We start from the raw sequence: 20,560 nt of genomic DNA, 5'->3' as shown, positions 1-20,560 counted from the left end.
TGTCTGCATAAATCATTGTTGAGAGCTTTATATTTAACTGTATGAAGAAATTCAGCTTTAATTTATGCTCACTTCTTAGAATCATACTTATATTAATATATGTCTTATCAAGCTTTATAGATCATATGTACTCCAGTAAGATCTATCAACATATGACCAAGCGTTCAATAGAAAAACATGACCGTGAATTTATCCATCCATGCACAGATGCTATGAAAAGCTACTTTACATATACATATTGTTAGTTAACATATTGTTAGTTATTTTGCAAAACAAGCCAAAAAAAAATTGCCTTTTTAGGTTTTTATGTAACAATCCCCTACTATATTTGCAATAATTCTCTAAAAATTAGTTTTTAATATTTTTTTTTCTCTTCATTCTTATATGTTAAGGTTGGCAAATTTTTTACAGACGTATAAACAATAGGTCAAATTTACTATTTATCAAAAAAAAATAACCATTTTCCCTTCGTCTATATTTTTTTTTATATTTTTGAAAAATGATTACTGTTTTTTAATAAATAACATACATACAAAACAGATAAGTAACACAATTGAAGTGTTAAGTATTATTTACAGTTGCGGCTACTCAAGTTATAATCAAACTAGTCGCATTTGAAGCTAAAATATTAAGTTTGATGGTTTTTATAACCCTTCAATCAGCTAATAGTATTAAATTCGTGCTTTTTTCCATAGTTTTTTTTTAAAAAAAATTCAAAAGTATGATATATATTTTTTTCGAAAAAAACTTTTTTTAATTATACGTCAAAGTGCAGATCTCTCTCTCCACTAAAGCAGACAACATAAACGTGAACAAACAATTTTTTATTGTTATTGTTAATGTTATGATATGCATAAAATCAAATTCTTTTTTGGATAAAAACTTCATGCACAATCTTATAAATTGGTCTTTGCGTATCTGATTGATCAAATTCGTGAAACCTAACCCATTCATACACAAAAGCTTTTTTTCTTTACTTTTTTGCTCACACTGTTAACAATACTATTGTATTTTTTAACTAATCGAATTAGTACTGTTAAAAAATGACATCAAAAACTTTTCACTTCCTAGTTGTAACAGCTTTATTAATTCTATTCAAACACAAAGCAAAATTTAATAATTTTAAAAACATAAATTTAGACATAGCTAAATAACAATAAACTTGTGTTTATAAAATATGGTTTATTTGCATATTGAATTTTCTTCGTTCTCCAATTCCTTTCTCAATCCTTAACGAAATTGATGCTTAATTACTGTTCACAAATCCTTGATTAGCGACGTTTCTTAAAAGATATGAATATTTGTTATTATTTGTATAAATATAGCAAAAAATGAATAATGTCTTTGTCGTTATTGTATACATAAGATCAAGACAAAATGATTATAGGCGAAGTCACTGATGCAGTCATTACTGCTTCCCCTCTCTTCCGCATCAACGCCAGATCTGTGACGCTTGAGTCGAAGTGCATTGACTCTGGCTCAAGACTCAAACTCTACACCTCACATCCTGCCCTTATGTACTACTTCATAAGATTTACTGACAATGGCACCCGCCATAGCTTTGCTGGTAGTTAATTTACAGATATGTTCATCAAGTTGTATAACTAATCAATTTTTATTGCAGGGTCTTTAAACGTTTCAGCATATACATTCGATGACAGCACTAAAGCTTTTGCCAATATAAGGCTAAGCGTTACCGATATACGTCCAATTCTTCAAGTCGACGATGATGGGTTGGTCATTACTACTGAAACCCGAAGGATCAGAACTCGAGACTTTCCAAGGACCATGAACTTCCTCAAGATGAAACTTATTGTTTACAAGTATGCGTGGGAAAATATACATAACAGCGATATAGTATTTAACAGGGGCTTGAACGTTGAAGCTTTTGACCTCCAATTGGGCGAGATGTACGAAGACCTACGTAATTTAATTGTTATTATTATATAATATATTATTTTGCATCCGCATAGTTGGATTAATTTATTTAAAAATGATTAATATATCGATAGTTAGAAGATAGTTGATTGAACCGGCCCTTAATCCTGTCTTTGTGGAAGAAAGAATTACCCGACCACAAATGACCCAAATACAAATAGGCCAGTACCTCGGGTCATGAAAGCTATTTACAGCTATAACACTGCTGTAAACAGATTGGAAGGCTTATGGAATCACGCATTCTTAAGATATGAGGCTCTTATTAATGATACATCTCCTTTTGATTCATTTGTATTTACAAATGATTTACATGACGGTGATGCCGATACGGCTAGTCATCGCTCTTCAACTACGCTTGATTAATACTATTTTTAAAAAAATAAAGGGTGGGTGGGTGGGCAATTTTTTTTAATATTGTGCAGTGATTGCTGATGTATTTTGGATATTGTCTGTATATATTACTTTAATAATTAATAAAAAAAAAGAGTTTAATTATTATATAAATAATGTTATTACTCAGTAGTATATAGTGTTGATCAAGTACAACAATAATAAAGTTGTCTAAGCAAACTATTTCATAAGTAATTGTGTATGTATAAAAGAGTTTCAATTTTTATTGTTTAAAAACTTTACATTTATTTTTTTTAACACATCCTACAAGAATACATACTGTATTTTACGCTTTCTGCTTAACTGACAACAACCTTTCTTCTCTTACTCGCGCCCAAAAAAAGCAAGTCCTCTCCTTTCAAGATTTTATAATGCAAAAACCTGACGGTTTTTGTTGCGTCTGTCTTAAGGTGTTGTACCCCGAAGACTAATTCTTCAGAAACATCAGTAGCGCTGCTAATTTGCCCTGTATGGAGTGGTAGCTGCAGCCCATTTGCAATGCCGATGATGAGACCATGAAAATGGTTTACAAATCTCATCTTAATACCGCTGAAGAGGAATTCTCCAATTTGTCTATGGTGTACTCTGGTAACACGATTTACGTTTATGTTTATCATTCTATACATTATTAATCATTTGTTTCATAATTAGGCGATCTTGTACCTGAAACAAAGGATTTGAACTATAGGGAAAGACCAGTTTTGTCTCCCATCAAACTCATGTCCCAGATTACAAGAAAATCAACCTTGGTTCATGGAAGAATTGAACATTATGAAGTCAAAGGCCTGATGTATACAACGCACAACTATGGGTTTGCTGAGATGACTTACGGAGGTATTTTGAGTCTTTTCTTTGTTCGTGGTGACCCTGCTATCATTAGAAAGAAAATCGTTGAGGATGCTTACAGAGCTTTACAAAGGACACATCCCTTGCTATCTCGCTATGATATGCCTAAGTTGACTTTTTCGTTGGTAAACTACCGTGTTTTCGAAAACAAAAAACATGTCAGCATCGATAAGGGCTGGCTAAACAATGCTCTTTTCGCCAATGAGGATGTAAATCCTCAAGCAACAGATGTGGAGTTCAAGGACTTGATAGTTGGTGAAGACAATGTTGGAAAAATGGTTAGGTACTCTCACCCCAGTCTTCTGGCTCTAATTTTTCCATATTTGTCTACCACTTGCACTGGACATTATTCAATGGTCCCTCAAAATGTTGAAGATCTTAATAATCATTCTGGAATCTATGATATACCCGAAAACCAAGGTGGGGTTTCCCAAGCCACAATGAATCTGGAAAGTCTTTCAAGCTATGCCAAAAAACGATTGCTCATTCAAGACATGAGATTTTCCAGGGATCCTTCTTTTCTTTTTCTATGTTGGACTTAATTGAAAAACGAAATATTGCTGCAGCCAACAGATTTGTAGTCTCCACTAGAGGAAGAAATAACTTAAGGCAAAGTGATGTAGTAAATCCTGTGACTGGAAAGATGAACAAAATATTGTATCCAGTGTCCCATCCCAAATACGATCGTCATATGCATACAAGAGAAAAAACGTTTTGGATCTCCAATGCATTTTTGAAAATTTGGGCGCTCCTCACTTATTCTTAACTTTTACCTGTGACGACAAAAGTGAAGATTTTAAAGGTATTCTCAGTGATGGTATCCGGTTTCCATGGGAAGATCCTGTTCTCTTCAGCCAGCATTTTAAGAGAAAATGGTTAAAACTTTACAGACTACATTTGTAAGCATTTTGCCAGACAAATTGGTGGTATCAAAGAACATAGCTAGACGATGGAAATTCAAGATTGCGGCAGCCCCCATATCCACATGGTTCTTTGGACGAACAAATCCGTACAAGAGTTAATTGAAATGAACATCGTTCATACTTGGTTTCCAGAAGGCTTCTCTTCCAACAATCCGATAATGCATGATCTGATCAATCGATTGCAGTTACATAAGTGTAATGATAAGTAAGTTTAACGACAAAAATTTAGTGGGCATTTCCTGATTACCATTTTTTTTTCTACATAGCTACTGCAAGAGAAGCGACCTCACCAAGAAATGTAGTTTTGAATATCCCAAACCATACTTTCCAGTGACTTTTCTCGACTCTGAACACCGTTATACTTATAAACGAGATGTTGGCGATGAATATGTAAATAACTACAACCCTTACCTGCTGGTTGTCTTTCGTACTTCAATGGACATATAATACAACGATGGTCCCCAAGCTGTAAGATACCTTGCCAAGTATCTTGCTAAAGGTGATTATGAGGCCAAAATTCTGCTGAAAAACATCCAGGTTCAAAATCAAGGATACTATAAAAGAACTACGTATGTTTCAGAAAGAGAGCACTATTCAACAAGAATTGTAGGAACAGTAGAGGCAACCTACGCATCATGGACTGGAGAAAGCACAACAATTCGAGAAATGTAATTTTCTTAAGTATAAGTCTTCTTGGCCAAGATACTAGACGCTTGAGAGAAGATATTAAAGATTTGGCTGAAGATAATGATCAGATTTTTTTTTTGACTCCAGTTGGTAAGTTATGTTAATCATTTGTATCTTTTTCAAAGTAATTTTCTTATATTCAATTTCCTTCTAATAGAAATATATGAAAAAATACATGGTGCTCCAGAGTTGACAATGCCTCGGTTCTTGTGTTTTTACAAAAGAGTTTACAAAAATACAAGAGAAATCACAAACATTAGAGAAGTTACACGTCCCTTCTACTAGTTATACAAGAACACAGTTTCCAATTGTTCCTGCTTTCGCCACTAACGTGCCACCAAGCTTAAACCTGAAAAATTTTAATTTTGTTTCAAATTTTTTTTTTTTGACATCGTGGACATGATGAGGTGTATTTTTTTTTTTTTCTTTTTTTTTTAGACATCGTGGACATGATGAGGTGTAATTTTTTTTTTAGACATCTCATGGCATTTAGTGTAGACATTGCTCATTTCCTGAAATTAGAGGGACTTAATGGCGGTTTTTTCTTAAAAAAAATATTTTTAATGATATTTATTGTTGACTATACCAAATCTGAAGGCACTCTGACTTTTCTGTGAGACAAATACTTTTTCTCGACAAACTTTTTCACCTCTTGAACAACTTCTCTTCCATCAGTACATCGACTATAAGCTTCAATAAAGCCCATTGATCTCCTAAAATACCTACGTATATGTGCTAAATCGCCGGCTTTATCCAAAAATAAATTGATATTTTTCTCAAGAGACTTAAAGGAGTAATCGCATTTCAAGCGAGCTTCTCTTTTTGCTGCACCCCAGTACATTTCGATCCAATTGCATTCGCAATGGTATTTAGGATACAGCTCAAAAACGTGGCCAGAGTTTATGATCACCTCCTCCAAAGCAGACTTTTGATTTTTAAAATCAGGGCAATTCTCTAAAAAATGGAGGGCGCAGCAAATCGGGTTAACTCTATCTGGAGCCCCACAATGTAACTTCCATTTCTTGCCTTCCAGATCATGTCCAATCCATAGACTTCTTTCCTCCAAAATTTTTCTTATTCCCTTGAAATAACGTACTTTTTTTGTTTTCAAGTTTCCCTTCTTATCCCTTTTCTTGATCTCCTTTTCATAGTAGAAGGACTGGACTTCCTCCATATCTGTGGATCTTGAGATATATACAGTATCTCGGAACTGGAATTTCTCACTCAATGGCCAAGGCTTTTCATTGAGAGTCATTCGGCTGGCGACCAAAGCATCATCAGCAAAAGCACCATGATTGGAGCTGTTATCAAAAAGAAAAACAGCTACACAATTGGGGTGAAGTGCTTCGAAAAGGCCGATTGCATCTTCTTTTAACTGCTCAACCATGTGTTTCGAAGTCCACCATCCATCTCTTGCAGTACCTGCCTTGAACAGCTTTCTTGAAGACCACTTTTGAATCTTCATTGTTCCATGGCAAGGGCATTGAAACTCACTCACCATGATAGATAGTCCAGGACCCTTTTTTCTGATGTAATTTTCTCCATCAGCTAACCACATATCGTTCTTACCATCATTTGCATAGAAAGTACTTTCATCGTGCGTAACGAACACGCACTTTCTCTCGCCTTCTGGTAATGCATTTGGCTCCAATACATCTTCCTCAGTTTCTCCAGAGTAAAAATCCATTTTTTCCATATATTTGAGCATCCTCTTCGACCAAACATTTCTATACTCGACCACATCTTCTCGCTCGTGACCATCAAAGTAAATGGTTTTTTTGTTCTTTCTATAGGCATAACCCCATTCATGGAGATAGTTACTGACCGTGCTTTCAGGAACAGGTTGCATTATTACGCCCAATTTGGATGGAATAACTACTTCATCAATGAATTTTTTAATAGTAACCAAGGAACGTTCAGCAGGCTTCATTCTACGTATTTCTTCGAGAACCATTTCCTTGATATCGGCATCATTAAGAAAAGACTTTCTTTTTGAATGAACACCTTGTCGATGTCTCGATAACACCCCTTGACTCAAATATTCTTTAGCCCATTTTACGATAGTCATGGCACGATACGCAACGCTGTTATCTGCCCAATGAATCCTAGCTGCCTCACGAGAAGCCAAAGTAATAGGAATACCCTCAATTCTCTTAATAAAATAAGTATAAATCGAAGAGTATTGCAAAAAACTGTATCTCTCGACCGTGTTTTTATCCTTCGAGTTCATCACAGGCTTCACATACATTTGAAGTTTTGGAAGCATTTCTTGGATTCTCAAAAGTTGTATTTCATTCTTTGACAATATGGGAGAACTGGCTTCTACAACAGGGGCAATAGACACAAATCCAAAACTCTCCAGTTTGCCCTTATCATTAACAGATTTAGCTTCTTTTTCTCGTCTCCAGCGCGTTGACCTAGAGGTTTTCGAGTAAGACAAGGGTCTGTTTCGCTTTACATTTTTATCAAGCAAAACATTGTTGATTGACATGCTGATTGTAGGATCAGCATTACGCATTTCAGTTATGTTGCTTAATTCTATAAGCTCAGAATCGCTCATGTCCCAGTCTTGATCTCTTAAATGAGGGACAAATTGGCTCGTCTCATTTCTATGTTTTTTAAGATAAGCTCGTTTTCTAGCGTTAAGTGGAGGCATAGTTTTAGAGTATGAATAAGGGAGAAGAGGCATCTGTGTTATAGTACGGGCTCTTTTATATTGATTACGTAATATGTGACTGTTATTTTTCACTGTCCTGTACCATACGGTATTAAAAAAATTTGTTTCAAAATATGTCTTCCCTTAAGGACTGCCAGCTAAAATTTTGAAATACCGCATGTTTTCAAATGATATAAGAAGAAAATATTATTAATAAAAAAAACAATTTAATCCATAAGAAATGTTCAGAAAGGTTTATATAATAATTGTTATGGCTTTGTTTTATTGTTGGATTATTTGTGGAAAAGTTTATAGCATTTGAAAATTGTCAAAAATTTTTCAGGTTTAAGCTTGGTGGCACGTTACTATTCACAAGGCGTAAAGCGCGACTATTGATTGCGTAGGAATTCATTTGGATAATATGCTTTCTTATGGACAGTTATATGTTGCAATGCCCCGTGTCAGAAAGATGGATGATTTGTATTTCTTTGGCGCTGAGACTCCTTTGAATATAAAAAGAAAGTTTGGTGCTAATATAGATGCTTTAGATACTGTAAGAAAAAAATGCGTTTAAATTTACTTTTAAATAAAAACAGAAATCTTTAAGAAAGCATAATAACATAAATGCTATTAAAAAAAAACATCCCGAAATAAAATACATGTAGAAGTTTTGATTTGCTACAAAATTAATGGAGACGAGCCAATCACTAAGCTGTTGCAGGATTATAAAAGCGGGACGATTTTTTTTCTTTGTACTCAAATATAGCATAAAATGAAATACTGTTTTTTGTTATTTTCTATTATACTTTAGAATAAAGTTCTTTCTACTTATTCAACAAGTTTAGCATGGCTTTGTCCTTGTTTAAATTAGTAGATTAGTCTGTTTATAAAGGGTATGCTGCCTTTTTTTTTTTTTACAGATCATCGGAATACAAAAAAAAAAGAGTAAATGCAAAATTGCTAATTATTTCATTTGTAGTCGTTAGTATGGTTCTATAAAAGACATTTCTCTCACTGAACATTGATCGTAATGTGAGAATAATTATTTATAAGAATTGAACTGAATCGAATGAATGGCTTAAATGTGAATTATAGACTCTTTATAAAGGAAAGCAAAATGAGAGGATAGCATTGCAGAATTAAATTTTTTGGTAGAAGACACCTTTTTATAATTTACTGCTGCATATGACTATTTGTTTAATTATGTTATATAACTTACACAAAAAATAGCGTATTACTTGTACATATTTTTTGATCTTTGTACTTGGGTAAAACAATTGCTTTTAAATGTGATTAAAAGAAATCAATATAGAATAAAGGTGTACTTCTTCATTTATTAGCAATATTTATATATAAAATTAAGCAACGTTATTGGGTTGACCAGGCCAAGCAGGATCATTGGAGCCATCAAATTCACCATAGAATCTGTTTGTTTCAATTACACGATGCTGAGTACCTCCAATAGGAGCATTGCATTCAGGACACTTTGATATTTCGGTTGCACCGCCGCAATCACCAACATAATAAGGATGCTTGTTTGGACAAACAAACCATCTACCACCAACTATACTGTGCATTTCAGTGTTTATTATTTCTTCATTCATTGCCTGGATGATTTGATCTCTTTCATGCTGTGTCAAGATCTGCCTCTGTTTTTCAAGTTGAGCTTTGATTTTGTTGACTAGAGCAACCTCATTCTTGATATATGTATTATATCTTCCAGCGATATAAATGTTTTTCTTGCAATGAGGACATTCCCACAGTTTAATAGCAGTATGTTCTCCGCTTGTGACTCGATAATTAAAGTAAGAATCCAAGGACGCAACAGAAAAAACTATACAAGTAGTTTAAAACAAGCACATTTTAACAGTGCATAATAAGTACCACAACCACAGTAAGGTAACATATATACTCTTTCATTTGCATCGAATTCGCTCACTTTTCTAAGAGAAATTGAACACTTTTTATCTGGATTACAGACTGCACAAGGCGGACATGGTTCGCCACATAAACCAGGGCATTGATGCCTACAAATTGTGAGAAAAGGTAACAAAAATTTTTTTTGTCTAACTTACGAGCAATCAAAGATCTCTCGGCAAGGAGCGTTACATGGTGGTCGATCACATATCTATAATATCATTAGTTGTTAAGAAGAAGAAAAAAAGCAAGCTTACCTCATAGCATCTTTTCAAGCACTTGAAATGCTTACATTGATAAGAGCATGGACTAACACATTTGATACATTCTTCAAAGCAAGCACGACTACATTCATATCCATGTAAGCATGAATAGTCACACTTCTCTAAGCATCTTTGAGTATGATCATCTGCTTTTGCACAACCTATAAATAGTCATTAAGAGTCAAGTAAAATCATTTAATTGCAGCTGAAAAAAAAAGCAAGAAAGTATACGAACCATTAGCACAGCGATGACCACAAATAAGTTCTTTTGAACAATTAGCTGGACAATATTGTCGTTCGTGAGAATGATCCATTCCACACTATTTACTTTTTAGTATATCATTTTCTTTCTTTCTCTTTAAACTAGTTACCAATTCTTGACAAACATGTTGTCCACATTCATAAAACTGATCACACTCCTCTGTACAAAGAACTTCTGTACCACACCTTGCTTCGCTGCTGTGGCCACATCGAAGTACAATCGTATGTCTTTCTTGACATACAATAGCATTAAGATTTTGGGTCTCAAAACATTTGATACATGCATTGTGGCCGCACGATAGCGTAGCTTCTACAGTTTCAGTACACTTTGTGTTATGTATATTTGGTATATCGCAACATTGGCCTGTATATTTATGCCCACAATCTAGTTCAATCGTACACTCTTCAGTGCAGGGAGGGCAATGACCATTAGCCGAGCATTCGTAACATTTGTTGAGACAAGGATGTGTACAATGACTTGGACGGATACGATTACAGGACTCATGACACACAACCTCCTTGTGGCTTCCGTGGTGACATTCTTCAGGACATACGTGACCATCAGCCATCAGTGCCTTACAAGGTTGATTACAACCACCATTCTTGATTCGTTCAAATTCTAGCCAAAAGCCAACAGCTAATGATGTTTTGTGCTTGTGACAAGTCAGGGTAATTTGGTGTCCATATAAACCAATCTCATGCATATACTGACTAAACTTATTCCAGCGAGGGTGAACCGCGTCTTGATTTGGTTTGCCAACAATGTAAACACCATACTTTGCACGTGTAAGAGCAATAGATAGATTATCTTCAAGACATTTTGAGCCTCCAGGAGTCGCAGTACTGACGATTGTGAACCAGTATTCACCACCTGGATGCTGATCAATTCTGCTTACTTCAATCTTTTCTAGACTCGATTTAAACACAGTGCGTCTGGGAACCTCGTTTTTCAAACAGTTACTGATCAAATCTTTTTGTACATCGCATACTGTGAGTACAGCAAGTTTGGCGTTGGTTGGATAAGGTTGTTGGCTTATATATGTAGCGAGATGAGCAATAAACTGAGCTTCATCAATATCAGCTTGAGTGATGGAGGCTGAATACAAGTGTGTATAGTCTGTACGAAGAGTTTGTGGAGAGCGAGATGATTGATAATCAATGTAAAACATACGCTGCGTAAGACCATAAAGACCGTTTTGTCTATTGTCTCTCATATTTTCATTACAAGTTGCAAGTGGAGCAGTGATTAGTAGAGATGATTCTTGGTCCTTGTTATTATTGAACTTGTTCAATACATTGGCCGCATCAGAATGCATACGCCGCTGTTCTTCCAGACGTACCACTTCACTAGACGAATTCTTCTTCCAGCGTTCAAAAAGCGAAACATCAACATTTCGAGGATCCCCCTTAAGGAGATGATTAGAGACAGTCGGGTGAGATGAGACCTCGGTGCTTCCAAAAAGAACGAGGTGTTCAACGCGTGGACCAAAGATACATGGTGCAAGAGTAGATTCCAATATTTCTGATGCTTCATCCACAATAACACAGCGCGGCCACAAATGACTTAACCATGATTGATGGGCCGCAGCAAAGTCAGCTGTTATACCAATAACGCGATTGAAGCGGGCAAGATAGGTCCATCTTTGCACTATTAGATCATCAAGCACTTGAGCATCTTTCACCTGCTCCTTCAAAAGATCTTGGATATCGGCATCAACAAATTCAATAAGTATATTTGCCAAGCTATCAACAATACTAGACTTTTCCTTGTTCGAGATATCCCAAATATCTTTCTCTTTAAATTGCCTCCAATGACTCAAGAGGCTTTGACGAAGATCGCTGCCTGAACGACGAGAGGATTCAAATGGCCAGTTTGCCGCATCTATAATAGCTGAAAGCTTGGCGGGATTACTGGATATCCAGCGATGCCTGTTTCGGAAAAAGGTAGATTCAATCATAGGAAGGACGTCATTACCTGCTGAAATAGTTTGATTGAGCTGGAGATTGTTAATGCTATCAAATAGAGCCTCCTGATATCTAGCACTTGCGACTTGTTCATCATTGATAAACCAAGATTGCCATAATTCCACATTATTGTTTGGAAACCGACCATGCTTATTACAGAAGCCTTTTTGGAGTTGGGTCAAATAAGAAGGAGGGATAGTAGAGGCCATAACACCAGGAAAATGAGCTGCGATCTCATAACGTTTTTTACATAGCAAATCCAATTTGGTTTGTACATATGCAATTCTGCGTTCTAATCTTTGGTACTGACGATAATCGTTATCTGCAACACCAGGTATCGTCATTTTAGTGGCCTGTTTGCAGCGATTAAGACTGTCTGCCTTGAGATCGTATCCAAAACGAACTGTATCATGTATCTTATTGGCAACCAGGCTGAGAATACGGTCCAACGTAGATTGTGACTTTGCGATGATTAACAATGGCTGGCGGAACTGACCAACTGATAATGCTTGACTCATCAGCAAGGCTAATTTTCCAGCAAGGTATGTTTTACCAGTGCCTGGTGCACCAGCAATAGCAGCTACTCTATGTGTCAGTGCATACTTGATTGCCTTTAATTGACTAGGAGAAACCTCATAAGGAGACGAGCGTCTGGTTGGAGACATGGCAGTCCATTGCTGTTGCTCTGGTATATTAATCCATACGTCTTTATCTGGTCTTGCTTTGAAAGCCACATGTTTGTTGGACATGATACAGGAAATTTCCACTTCTGCACCTTGCATATATACTGGTACAGGATTCTCATCTTCTTCAGTAAATCCATTCCAGTTGGTCAACTCTGATATAGATATATTATTTTTGGCTGCAAGAACTCTTGGCGTAATAGAGGTCGAAAACTGGTCCTTGTTAAAATTTTTATAGCTTTCCCTAAACCATTCGAGCGCAGAAAGAGTACTTGGAGCATTATTCTTACTGGTAATCATAATATATTCTCTTGACCAACTTAATCGAGACATTTCCTTGTGGTTCAAATGTACTGGTACAAGACGTACAGTTTCTCCGTTGTAAGTGGTACTGTACGAATGCAGAACGTGGCCCATGATGGCAGTCTTTGCAATGTATTCTAATCTCTCTTCATTCGTCATTTTGATATAATCATGGCGTGGTATAATAACAGTAAATGAACCTTCTAAATGGTCATTCATGATAATATCCGATTCAGAAATAGCTCTTAAAGAAAATACAATGGCAGTCTCAAATGAGGCTATGTGAGGCATAGTGCTAATAGGCTTTGCACTGTGACAAACGATAGCATCACCTCGATCCTGTATATCTTTTGTTGTACCGGATGTCAGAATTTGGTGTATCACATCTTGAACAGGGCCCACAAGGCCTTGTCGACGCAGCATATAATGTGTAAAGAAATAGTTTTGTAAATTAAGTTCTGGCCAAGAGCCTTGAATTATATTTGAAATTATGCTGTTGTCTTTTGACTTGTGCGTCGATAAAACATCTCCTGAAAATGCTTCAAATACGATATCCTCCACAGCAGGCAAAGGTAGCAAGCTTTCCTCAGAGTCACTCCAAAAGGAGCTCCAGAGTTCGCCAAGATTCCGAGTAAGTTCGAGAGTGTGATAGCGCATGGTGATTTCAACTTTTTCATTGGCACTACAACAATCTCCAAGTGATCTACAAAGTTGAAATAACTCTTGAACAGGTATATCTTGGTTAATAGATGCCTGACATTTACTCAGGGCTGCAACAAATCTCAAAGTACGTAAAGCATCTTCTGGTAATATGAGATAATATTGGATGCAACTGTGTATAGCGCTGATAATTGAGTGCATATGATTGTTGATTTTCTGAAAGGTATCAAAGTTATCCTTTTGTTGACCATAATTGAGTAGGATTGCCAATGTGTCTAAAAAGAGACCAATACTTCGCAGAGGCATAGTATTCAATTTGTCCAGCATCTCTTCATACTTCTTCTGAAATTCTGATAATAATCCAGCACTTTGATCGCTAAGAACTTTGTGTAAAAAGAGAATATTTTCAGCATCTTTTGGTGAATAAGGTAAACTCATTGGCATGTATTTGGGGGATGCTTCAGTCATAGGGATCACTGTTTGTGGCATGTTTGGAGGACTTACAGAAGCAGAAACAACAGGAGGCCACCCAGTAGGTGTAACATAAGCTAGTTGTTGAGAAGGAAAAGGTACTGTGAAAATTGATTGTTGAGTAGACTTGGGTGTATCTAATACAGCCCAAGAAGGCGTCATTGGATCTGCTGCTTCAGCATACGTAGTTTTCTTTGAATCTGTCACTGTATCCCAGCTAGAATTGGTACTAGGCTGCCATGAAGTGGATGTAGTTTCGGATATAATAGCTGAAGGCGTATTATTTTTCTTCTTTGTCTCCTTCATACTAAGATTACTCAAGAATTCATCTAGAGACATCCACCCCTGCTTTGGTTCCTTGACGTCTGCTTCCAACTGTAAATCAATTCCAACCTCCCATGAATTTATAGCTTTTGATTTTAAATCGTCAAAGTTTGATCCAGAAGTAAATTTTACAAACGAATTTCGTGAATCCCCCATGGGAGACTCCTTTGATGGATGGTTTTTGCTGAGTTTGTCTGAATTTAATTGATCATTTTGCTTGTTTAATATACTATAACATTCATGCATTGATATATCATACTATAAAATATAATATTGGCTTACATGTTTGTTGGTGCTTGGGTATATCGCTTGTATTTATTCAAGTTCTGTGGCATTTCAGGCATAGCATTTTCCATTCCGCCGAATCTATTAAAAAATTGTTGTCAATTGTTTGAAGCCTTTGCTTCCTTTGCATTGTATACTAACCCAGAAGGACCTGGTGAAGCTTTCAACGGTTTATGGTACTGGTGACTTTCTTTACTCATATTATGTTGGCTAAAATGTTTTTTTCTTCGCTAAAAAAAAGGAATCAAATAAAAAAAAGGAATCAAATAAAAAAAAGGAATCAAATAAAAAAAAGGAATCAAATAAAAAAAAAGGAATCAAATACATGATTGATTTTTTTTTTTGTGATAAATTTTATTGATAAATACATGATTGATTAAATAGGTTTTTTTACATATTGTATATTCTAGGTCAAAAGAAATTTCGCGAAAGAATTTCTTGAGACCGTCAGAACAAAATAGGAAATGTTATTATGTTAAAAACTTCTTGAACCTTTATTTCATAGCGAATTCAAAGATACATAAAGGAATAAGGTGCAACATGTCGTCCGGTAGTGTAACATTTTGTAAGTTGCCGTGTAGGAGGGAGGGCAGTTTTCCAAATTAAAGCAGAATGATGATCTTGTTTTTGGCAATATCACAACTGTATGTTTAAATCACAATTTTGATGATTTTCTATAATATGATGTGATTTACTTGAGCAAGGCAGAGATATTAAAAGTGCTTTGTTCAATATGTTGTTAAATATTATTTTTGAGAGTTAAACTGAAGCTTAAGAGTAGTATTAAGAGTGTTTTGCATTACTTTCGTTTTAGGTTGGAAAAAAGTAAATAATCAATGATATTTATATTTATTATATTCTTCGATGTTTTTGTTCAGAGTATTCAATCATATCAATGGCATCAAGGTTAATATCGAACTTTCTCTTAATTCTGACTGATATATCTGTACAAATCATCTGCCTTGCGCACTCGAGACATTGCAACATACATTTGTCCGTGAGAGGGCAGGTGATCCAAGTGAATTGCAACAGATTCAATAGTGATACTCTGCGCTTTATGAATGGTCGTATCAAATGCAGGGACAATTGGGAATTGGGTCCTTACATAGCTCGTACCAGGGATTGACCTAGAAATTCTTTGGATCCAAAGCGATTCCTGTGTGCCTTCTGCCTCTTGCTTCACTAGCAGTATGTTCTCCTCATCAACCTCAGAAACCCTTGCCAGAGTACCGTTCACCCAGCCTCTAGATACCTGTAAGATCTGTATGAGCATCACTGGCATGTTGAACTTTAGTTGTAGCTCTTCAAGAAGCCTGGTTTCTTTTAAAGCGTTAGACGCTGACTTCGATTACCGCCATTGTAGATATCAAATGCAGGAATAGCAACAGATTCGCCCTCAAGGCGTTTGAATTCCTTTATGTTTGCTCTATCTACATTACTTCTTGTCGAATAAAGATGTAGACAATTGGCAGGAAGATCACTTTTTGATACAGTTCGAGAATTGATGAATTTAACAACATCCTCGTCAAAGTTACATACACGAACTTTGCTGAGAACATCGATCAGCTTTTGGTCCACTTGTCGAATTGGTGTATGCAATGAGAATTTGGCAGAGAAATTGTAAAGCGGAGTATCCCAGGTTAAGCCTTCATCAATTCGTACAGGTAATAGCTGTGCTACATTGCCAAAGAAGATTGTTTTAATGCCACCCATTGCTGCAGCTCTCTGAGTCGTTCTGATTAAAGCATCATTCATTATGTCTAGAAGAGGCTTGCTAACCATAGAGAATTCATCGACTAAAAGCATCACTTTTGGATAGAGCTTGACGATTTCATCTAACTTCAGGTAGTTGGGCTCTTGTGATGTGTTTGCCATGGCAAAAAACCTATGGATTGTAATTCCATTGACATTGAATGCAGCAACACCGGTAGGAGCCATTTTGAAGATCTATTGATTATGTGATGATGTTAGAGCATTTTTTTTGACAAACCAAATAAAAAAAGCAGATGTGTTGGATCGTTACCTTGTATCCTTCTATCTTGTAATGTCTTTCAAACATTTTTAGCAAGTAGGACTTTCCTGTACCAGCAGCACCAGACACAAACGTGACAGAGTTATTGGCCAGCTCAACGTTTATTCTGTTAAAAATTCTTTTTTGGGAGCTATTGGCATTTTCATACATGACATTGAGCTCAGATCGAGCTATTTCTGGACCTCTTTCAAAATCACTGACGTCTGATAAATTACTTATGTTGTACGATCGACTTACAGAGATACCTCCGTTTTCTGGTCCAATGAATACCAAATGCTCAAAATAGTCTAATACAGAGTGAAATGTGGTATTGCATGTTAGTCTACAAGTAGATGCTATAGTGATGTGTGTACTATTACCTCTCCAAGATGAGTAGTTGCCTTTTTCTGCAATAAAAGTAGTCTTGAAAATAGCTTTGTTGAAGACAATTTGTTGGTAGTAGTACTTTTCCCCATTGACTTCGCTTTGATGTTCTCCAAAATGCCTGCTTTTTGCGCAAGCCGTATTTGGTTTTTCCAGAATAGATGTACAAAGGCAATGGCTTTGAGTGAAATGAACGCTCAAAGAGACCACCATCGGATCTATCACTATTACTATTTAGACCAGAGGACAAACACGAGGAAGAATAATATATATGCTTTATAATCATCTTATTGGTTTATTGAGCGGATCGTTAAAATAATACAAGATTTTTTATAATAATTGTTCCTTGATTATCTAAGCGAAGGTCATTATCGTAGGGTAAGGGAGGGTGGGTGATATTATTCTTCCTTGTGTTTGTCCGACGGTCTCAGGTAATTCTTACGAGAATACCTTCGACCTTGAATTGCTTGAATCATATGATAGCTCACGGTAAAAGCTGTAGAATTGAGTTATAGTCAGGTTACGGCCTCCTTTGCGCTTTTCATATTTTTCTAGATGTAGTACTATTAGCTCTAGCTGTTCACTTAACTTGATTTATTATCATATGAAGCCAAACTTATTTTTTTTTTCCTGGCCTAAATCCACTGCCGCATACATATACAGTCGCCCAAATAATTATGGGACAAAAAAATTTATGAAGGAAAGTTCTATGCTCATAACAAAATAAAATTGTCTTTTTCTCATCCATCAAAATAGATTTATGCAAATTTAATATCACTTTGGTTTATTCAATTGCATCATAAAAGAAACCAGAGCCTAACCCAGGTGGAACAGGAGGAATCTCTACTGCCCCATGTGGTATTTCTACTCGATCACCAGCAATTTGTAACAACTTGACTTTGACTCCTACTTCTGTTAAAGCATGAAACAGTTCTGCTGTTTCTTTACTTGTAAATCTTTTATCCAACAACATACTGAATCCATCCTTCCATTCGGCAGCCTCCCTTGCCGAAGAGCAGTGAAATTCGGCAAGTGGGATGTTCTTGTCATTGTAAAGGGCAAAAGATAAATTTGTACTAGAACTACTGCTTACATTGTTCGTGCTGTTTAGTAATTCTGATTGTGTCCCTGTTGATGAAGATGCCGTTGTTGTGTTATGAGAAAAGCCAGAAGTGGGGAATCTTTGTATTGGCTTTATTTCATGTACTGCACTCAACTCAATTTTGTTTGTGAGTTTATCGTAAGATCGTATGACTTGAGGATTTTTTTCAGGAAAATCGCCAAATAAGATGGCCTTTTTCGATGTGCTTAACTTGTAGTATCTCCACCTTTTCCCTGAAGCGGATGACGATGCATTGATTCCAAGTGTAGAGTTGGATGTTATTGTTCCATTAGAAGGAGTTGATATGCCGCTGGTATTAGGTATTACGGACATTCTGTTATTGAAGAATGGACAAGGAAACCATGCGCCTTCCAGTAAACAGCTTATCCTCTGCTTTTTCAAAAATTCGTAAGATTGTTTCGATAAACGCGTACGTAGATTACTAAATAATAGTTCAATAAAAGTAATTCAAAACAAAAGAGCCAATATATTACCTTATTGCATCTCTCCCTAACAAGTCATCTGCCCATTCTAGTTCTTTAAGTCTGCGATCACGAATCACTTGATAGGGTGTGCCAAACATGTTTCTATCGAATTCTTGAATGTCTTTTACTGCATCGTTATTCAATGTAGATCGAAGTTGACTTCGCACTAACGCGGATACTTTTGAAAAATCGTACGTTGTAGCCTCCATATCATGAAATATTCTAAAAAATGTTTGTAGTGTAGTTGAGTGGACACGATCAAAGTCAAGAATAAGTGGTTGAAATGTAGCTGGGGTATCTGAATAAAGGAGAGAATGAGCTTATAGTTTTTTCTTCTTTTGTTAGATGGCTTACTTGAAGAGCTCACATTCCAATGACTACACAATAGATCCGTCACTTCAATGCTTGCCTTTGCAAACGGACATCGTTTACCCTCTGGCCGATGAATTTGTTCAAGAATTAACTAGACAAAGATAAATAAAGATAACTCGAGGATTCATGTGATGGTTTTTACCTTGGAATACAAATCTTCTTCATTCATAGCAAAATAATGCATTTCTTCAAGACCAAAGACACCTGTTCTTCCAAATTCACGCTGAGGAACTTCCGTCTGTAAAGAAAATGTATTTACATTAAATATTAAAAAAAAAGAATAGCACGCTCTATTTACCGAGAAACCAATCTTTTTCCATTTTTTGAGTCCAGGTGCAACAATACCGTCCACTTTTGCTGCATTCCATATATCTTTCATCATACTAACATGATACGCATTATGACTTGAAACAGCTACATTCTGCCTCTTATTAATATTTTGCAAATAGACAGTTTGATAATCAAGTATCATCAATTTCAATGCATCCGTTGGATGATTTTTCATCAATCGCTATACACACACCATCAAGAGTTAATTTTCTATTCTTCCTCTCTTTCAACCTCATTTACCAGCACATTCTTTTTCAGTTTTGAGCTTTCAAAAGCACCCGTCAATTTACTTCGATACTCATCTGTGACATGTTTCAGCATGGCTATCAAGAGAGATAGGCTTGAAGTGGATAACAGGTATTCTGGACTCAACAATCGCTCTACTAGGATCTTGATTAGTTCTGGCTCTCTCTTCATAGCTCTGTGAATCGTTGGGTATCCAAAACAATTGATCGCTGGCTGTGCTTCCCCCCCTCCTTCTGAATTTGACTCATTGGCACAGACTAGTTTTTCTAGAATGGCAGTAGCAGGACGAGCAACAGTGGACAGTGGCTGATTCACTACGATGTGCGCAATGTTTGCAACAAATTCATCGTCTAGTGATTCCCAGCCAGTGTTATGTTCCATAAGAGAAAGAAAAGAGTTGAGAGCATAGGCTAACGTGTTTCCACTGGAGTTTTTGATAATATCACATAAAGACTCTAGCCCTCCTCTCTCTCTAAAAACTCGGTTGCAAAATCCTTTTCCTAAAACAAGAAATGGCATTCAATAAGAGGTCCGTATGATTTGCAATCGTCTTTTACTTTGAGATATCTTTGTAGAGAAAAAGTAGCAATTTTTAAAGATTTATCGTCCAAAGGTGTCAATGGTTGATTTGTATTTTCTGATAAACCGAAACTAGAAGAAAGCCTTTTGACTAAATACTCTGCTTCTTGTGGTGTGGGTTGTTTGTCCAAGTCGTATATTTGTGCCATTTAATCTGAAAAAGAAAATAATTATAAAAAAAACACACACACACACGTGTAATAAGAACAAAGAGAAAAAAAAAAAAAGTTTGTGCACAATAATTTTTTTTTCAGAGAGGTAATGCATATAAGTGAGTACTAAATCATTTATCTTATTGGCTGTATCTATTAATTTCGGAAATACTAAAAGAACAATAAAAAAAAAAAAAGATCGGCTGTTTATATCAAATATAGTAAACATTGTGGAGTATGTAAAAATGTACATCGTCTTATTATTGGTCTTTACTAGCACTTCAAATCATGGTTTTTTGAAGAATAAAATACAAAGATCTTTGAGAC

General features: G+C 35.9%; 8 protein-coding genes across 8 annotated transcripts; 3 read left to right on the top strand and 5 right to left on the bottom strand.

The window, feature by feature from the left end:
- Positions 1-1,686: 1,686 nt before the first annotated feature.
- Positions 1,687-2,117, bottom strand: RO3G_01007 (uncharacterized protein; the record flags this gene model as incomplete). The annotated part of the gene is made up of 2 exons (XM_067655598.1): positions 1,687-1,920; positions 2,094-2,117. 2 exons carry the CDS (start codon positions 2,115-2,117, stop codon positions 1,687-1,689), a joined length of 258 nt encoding a protein of 85 aa, XP_067511699.1.
- A 726-nt stretch (positions 2,118-2,843) lies between these two features.
- RO3G_01006 (uncharacterized protein) lies at positions 2,844-3,716 on the top strand (the record flags this gene model as incomplete). Its single annotated transcript, XM_067655597.1, has 2 exons — positions 2,844-2,916; positions 2,980-3,716. The coding sequence occupies 2 exons, from the start codon at positions 2,844-2,846 to the stop codon at positions 3,714-3,716; spliced, it is 810 nt and encodes a 269-aa protein (XP_067511698.1).
- A 407-nt stretch (positions 3,717-4,123) lies between these two features.
- RO3G_01005 (uncharacterized protein) lies at positions 4,124-4,544 on the top strand (the record flags this gene model as incomplete). The annotated part of the gene is made up of 2 exons (XM_067655596.1): positions 4,124-4,302; positions 4,364-4,544. 2 exons carry the CDS (start codon positions 4,124-4,126, stop codon positions 4,542-4,544), a joined length of 360 nt encoding a protein of 119 aa, XP_067511697.1.
- An 820-nt stretch (positions 4,545-5,364) lies between these two features.
- On the bottom strand, positions 5,365-7,440 carry RO3G_01004 (uncharacterized protein; the record flags this gene model as incomplete). The annotated part of the gene is made up of 1 exon (XM_067655595.1): positions 5,365-7,440. The coding sequence occupies one exon, from the start codon at positions 7,438-7,440 to the stop codon at positions 5,365-5,367; it is 2,076 nt and encodes a 691-aa protein (XP_067511696.1).
- Positions 7,441-7,861: 421 nt separating this feature from the next.
- Positions 7,862-8,311, top strand: RO3G_01003 (uncharacterized protein; the record flags this gene model as incomplete). Its single annotated transcript, XM_067655594.1, has 2 exons — positions 7,862-7,993; positions 8,252-8,311. The coding sequence occupies 2 exons, from the start codon at positions 7,862-7,864 to the stop codon at positions 8,309-8,311; spliced, it is 192 nt and encodes a 63-aa protein (XP_067511695.1).
- A 487-nt stretch (positions 8,312-8,798) lies between these two features.
- RO3G_01002 (uncharacterized protein) lies at positions 8,799-14,269 on the bottom strand (the record flags this gene model as incomplete). Its single annotated transcript, XM_067655593.1, has 8 exons — positions 8,799-9,274; positions 9,418-9,467; positions 9,516-9,568; positions 9,615-9,781; positions 9,856-9,940; positions 9,992-11,763; positions 11,857-12,684; positions 12,820-14,269. The coding sequence occupies 8 exons, from the start codon at positions 14,267-14,269 to the stop codon at positions 8,799-8,801; spliced, it is 4,881 nt and encodes a 1,626-aa protein (XP_067511694.1).
- Positions 14,270-15,497: 1,228 nt separating this feature from the next.
- On the bottom strand, positions 15,498-17,180 carry RO3G_01001 (uncharacterized protein; the record flags this gene model as incomplete). Its single annotated transcript, XM_067655592.1, has 4 exons — positions 15,498-15,847; positions 15,925-16,519; positions 16,596-16,891; positions 16,964-17,180. 4 exons carry the CDS (start codon positions 17,178-17,180, stop codon positions 15,498-15,500), a joined length of 1,458 nt encoding a protein of 485 aa, XP_067511693.1.
- Positions 17,181-17,751: 571 nt separating this feature from the next.
- On the bottom strand, positions 17,752-19,308 carry RO3G_01000 (uncharacterized protein; the record flags this gene model as incomplete). The annotated part of the gene is made up of 5 exons (XM_067655591.1): positions 17,752-18,511; positions 18,564-18,776; positions 18,909-18,931; positions 19,069-19,164; positions 19,225-19,308. The coding sequence occupies 5 exons, from the start codon at positions 19,306-19,308 to the stop codon at positions 17,752-17,754; spliced, it is 1,176 nt and encodes a 391-aa protein (XP_067511692.1).
- Positions 19,309-20,560: the final 1,252 nt, after the last annotated feature.

Source organism: Rhizopus delemar, genomic scaffold (genome assembly GCF_000149305.1).
Source record: "Rhizopus delemar RA 99-880 supercont3.1 genomic scaffold, whole genome shotgun sequence".
NCBI classification, from domain to species: domain Eukaryota; kingdom Fungi; phylum Mucoromycota; class Mucoromycetes; order Mucorales; family Rhizopodaceae; genus Rhizopus; species Rhizopus delemar.
Note: the sequence above shows the minus strand (reverse complement) of the source record. Positions and strands in the feature narration are given on the sequence as shown.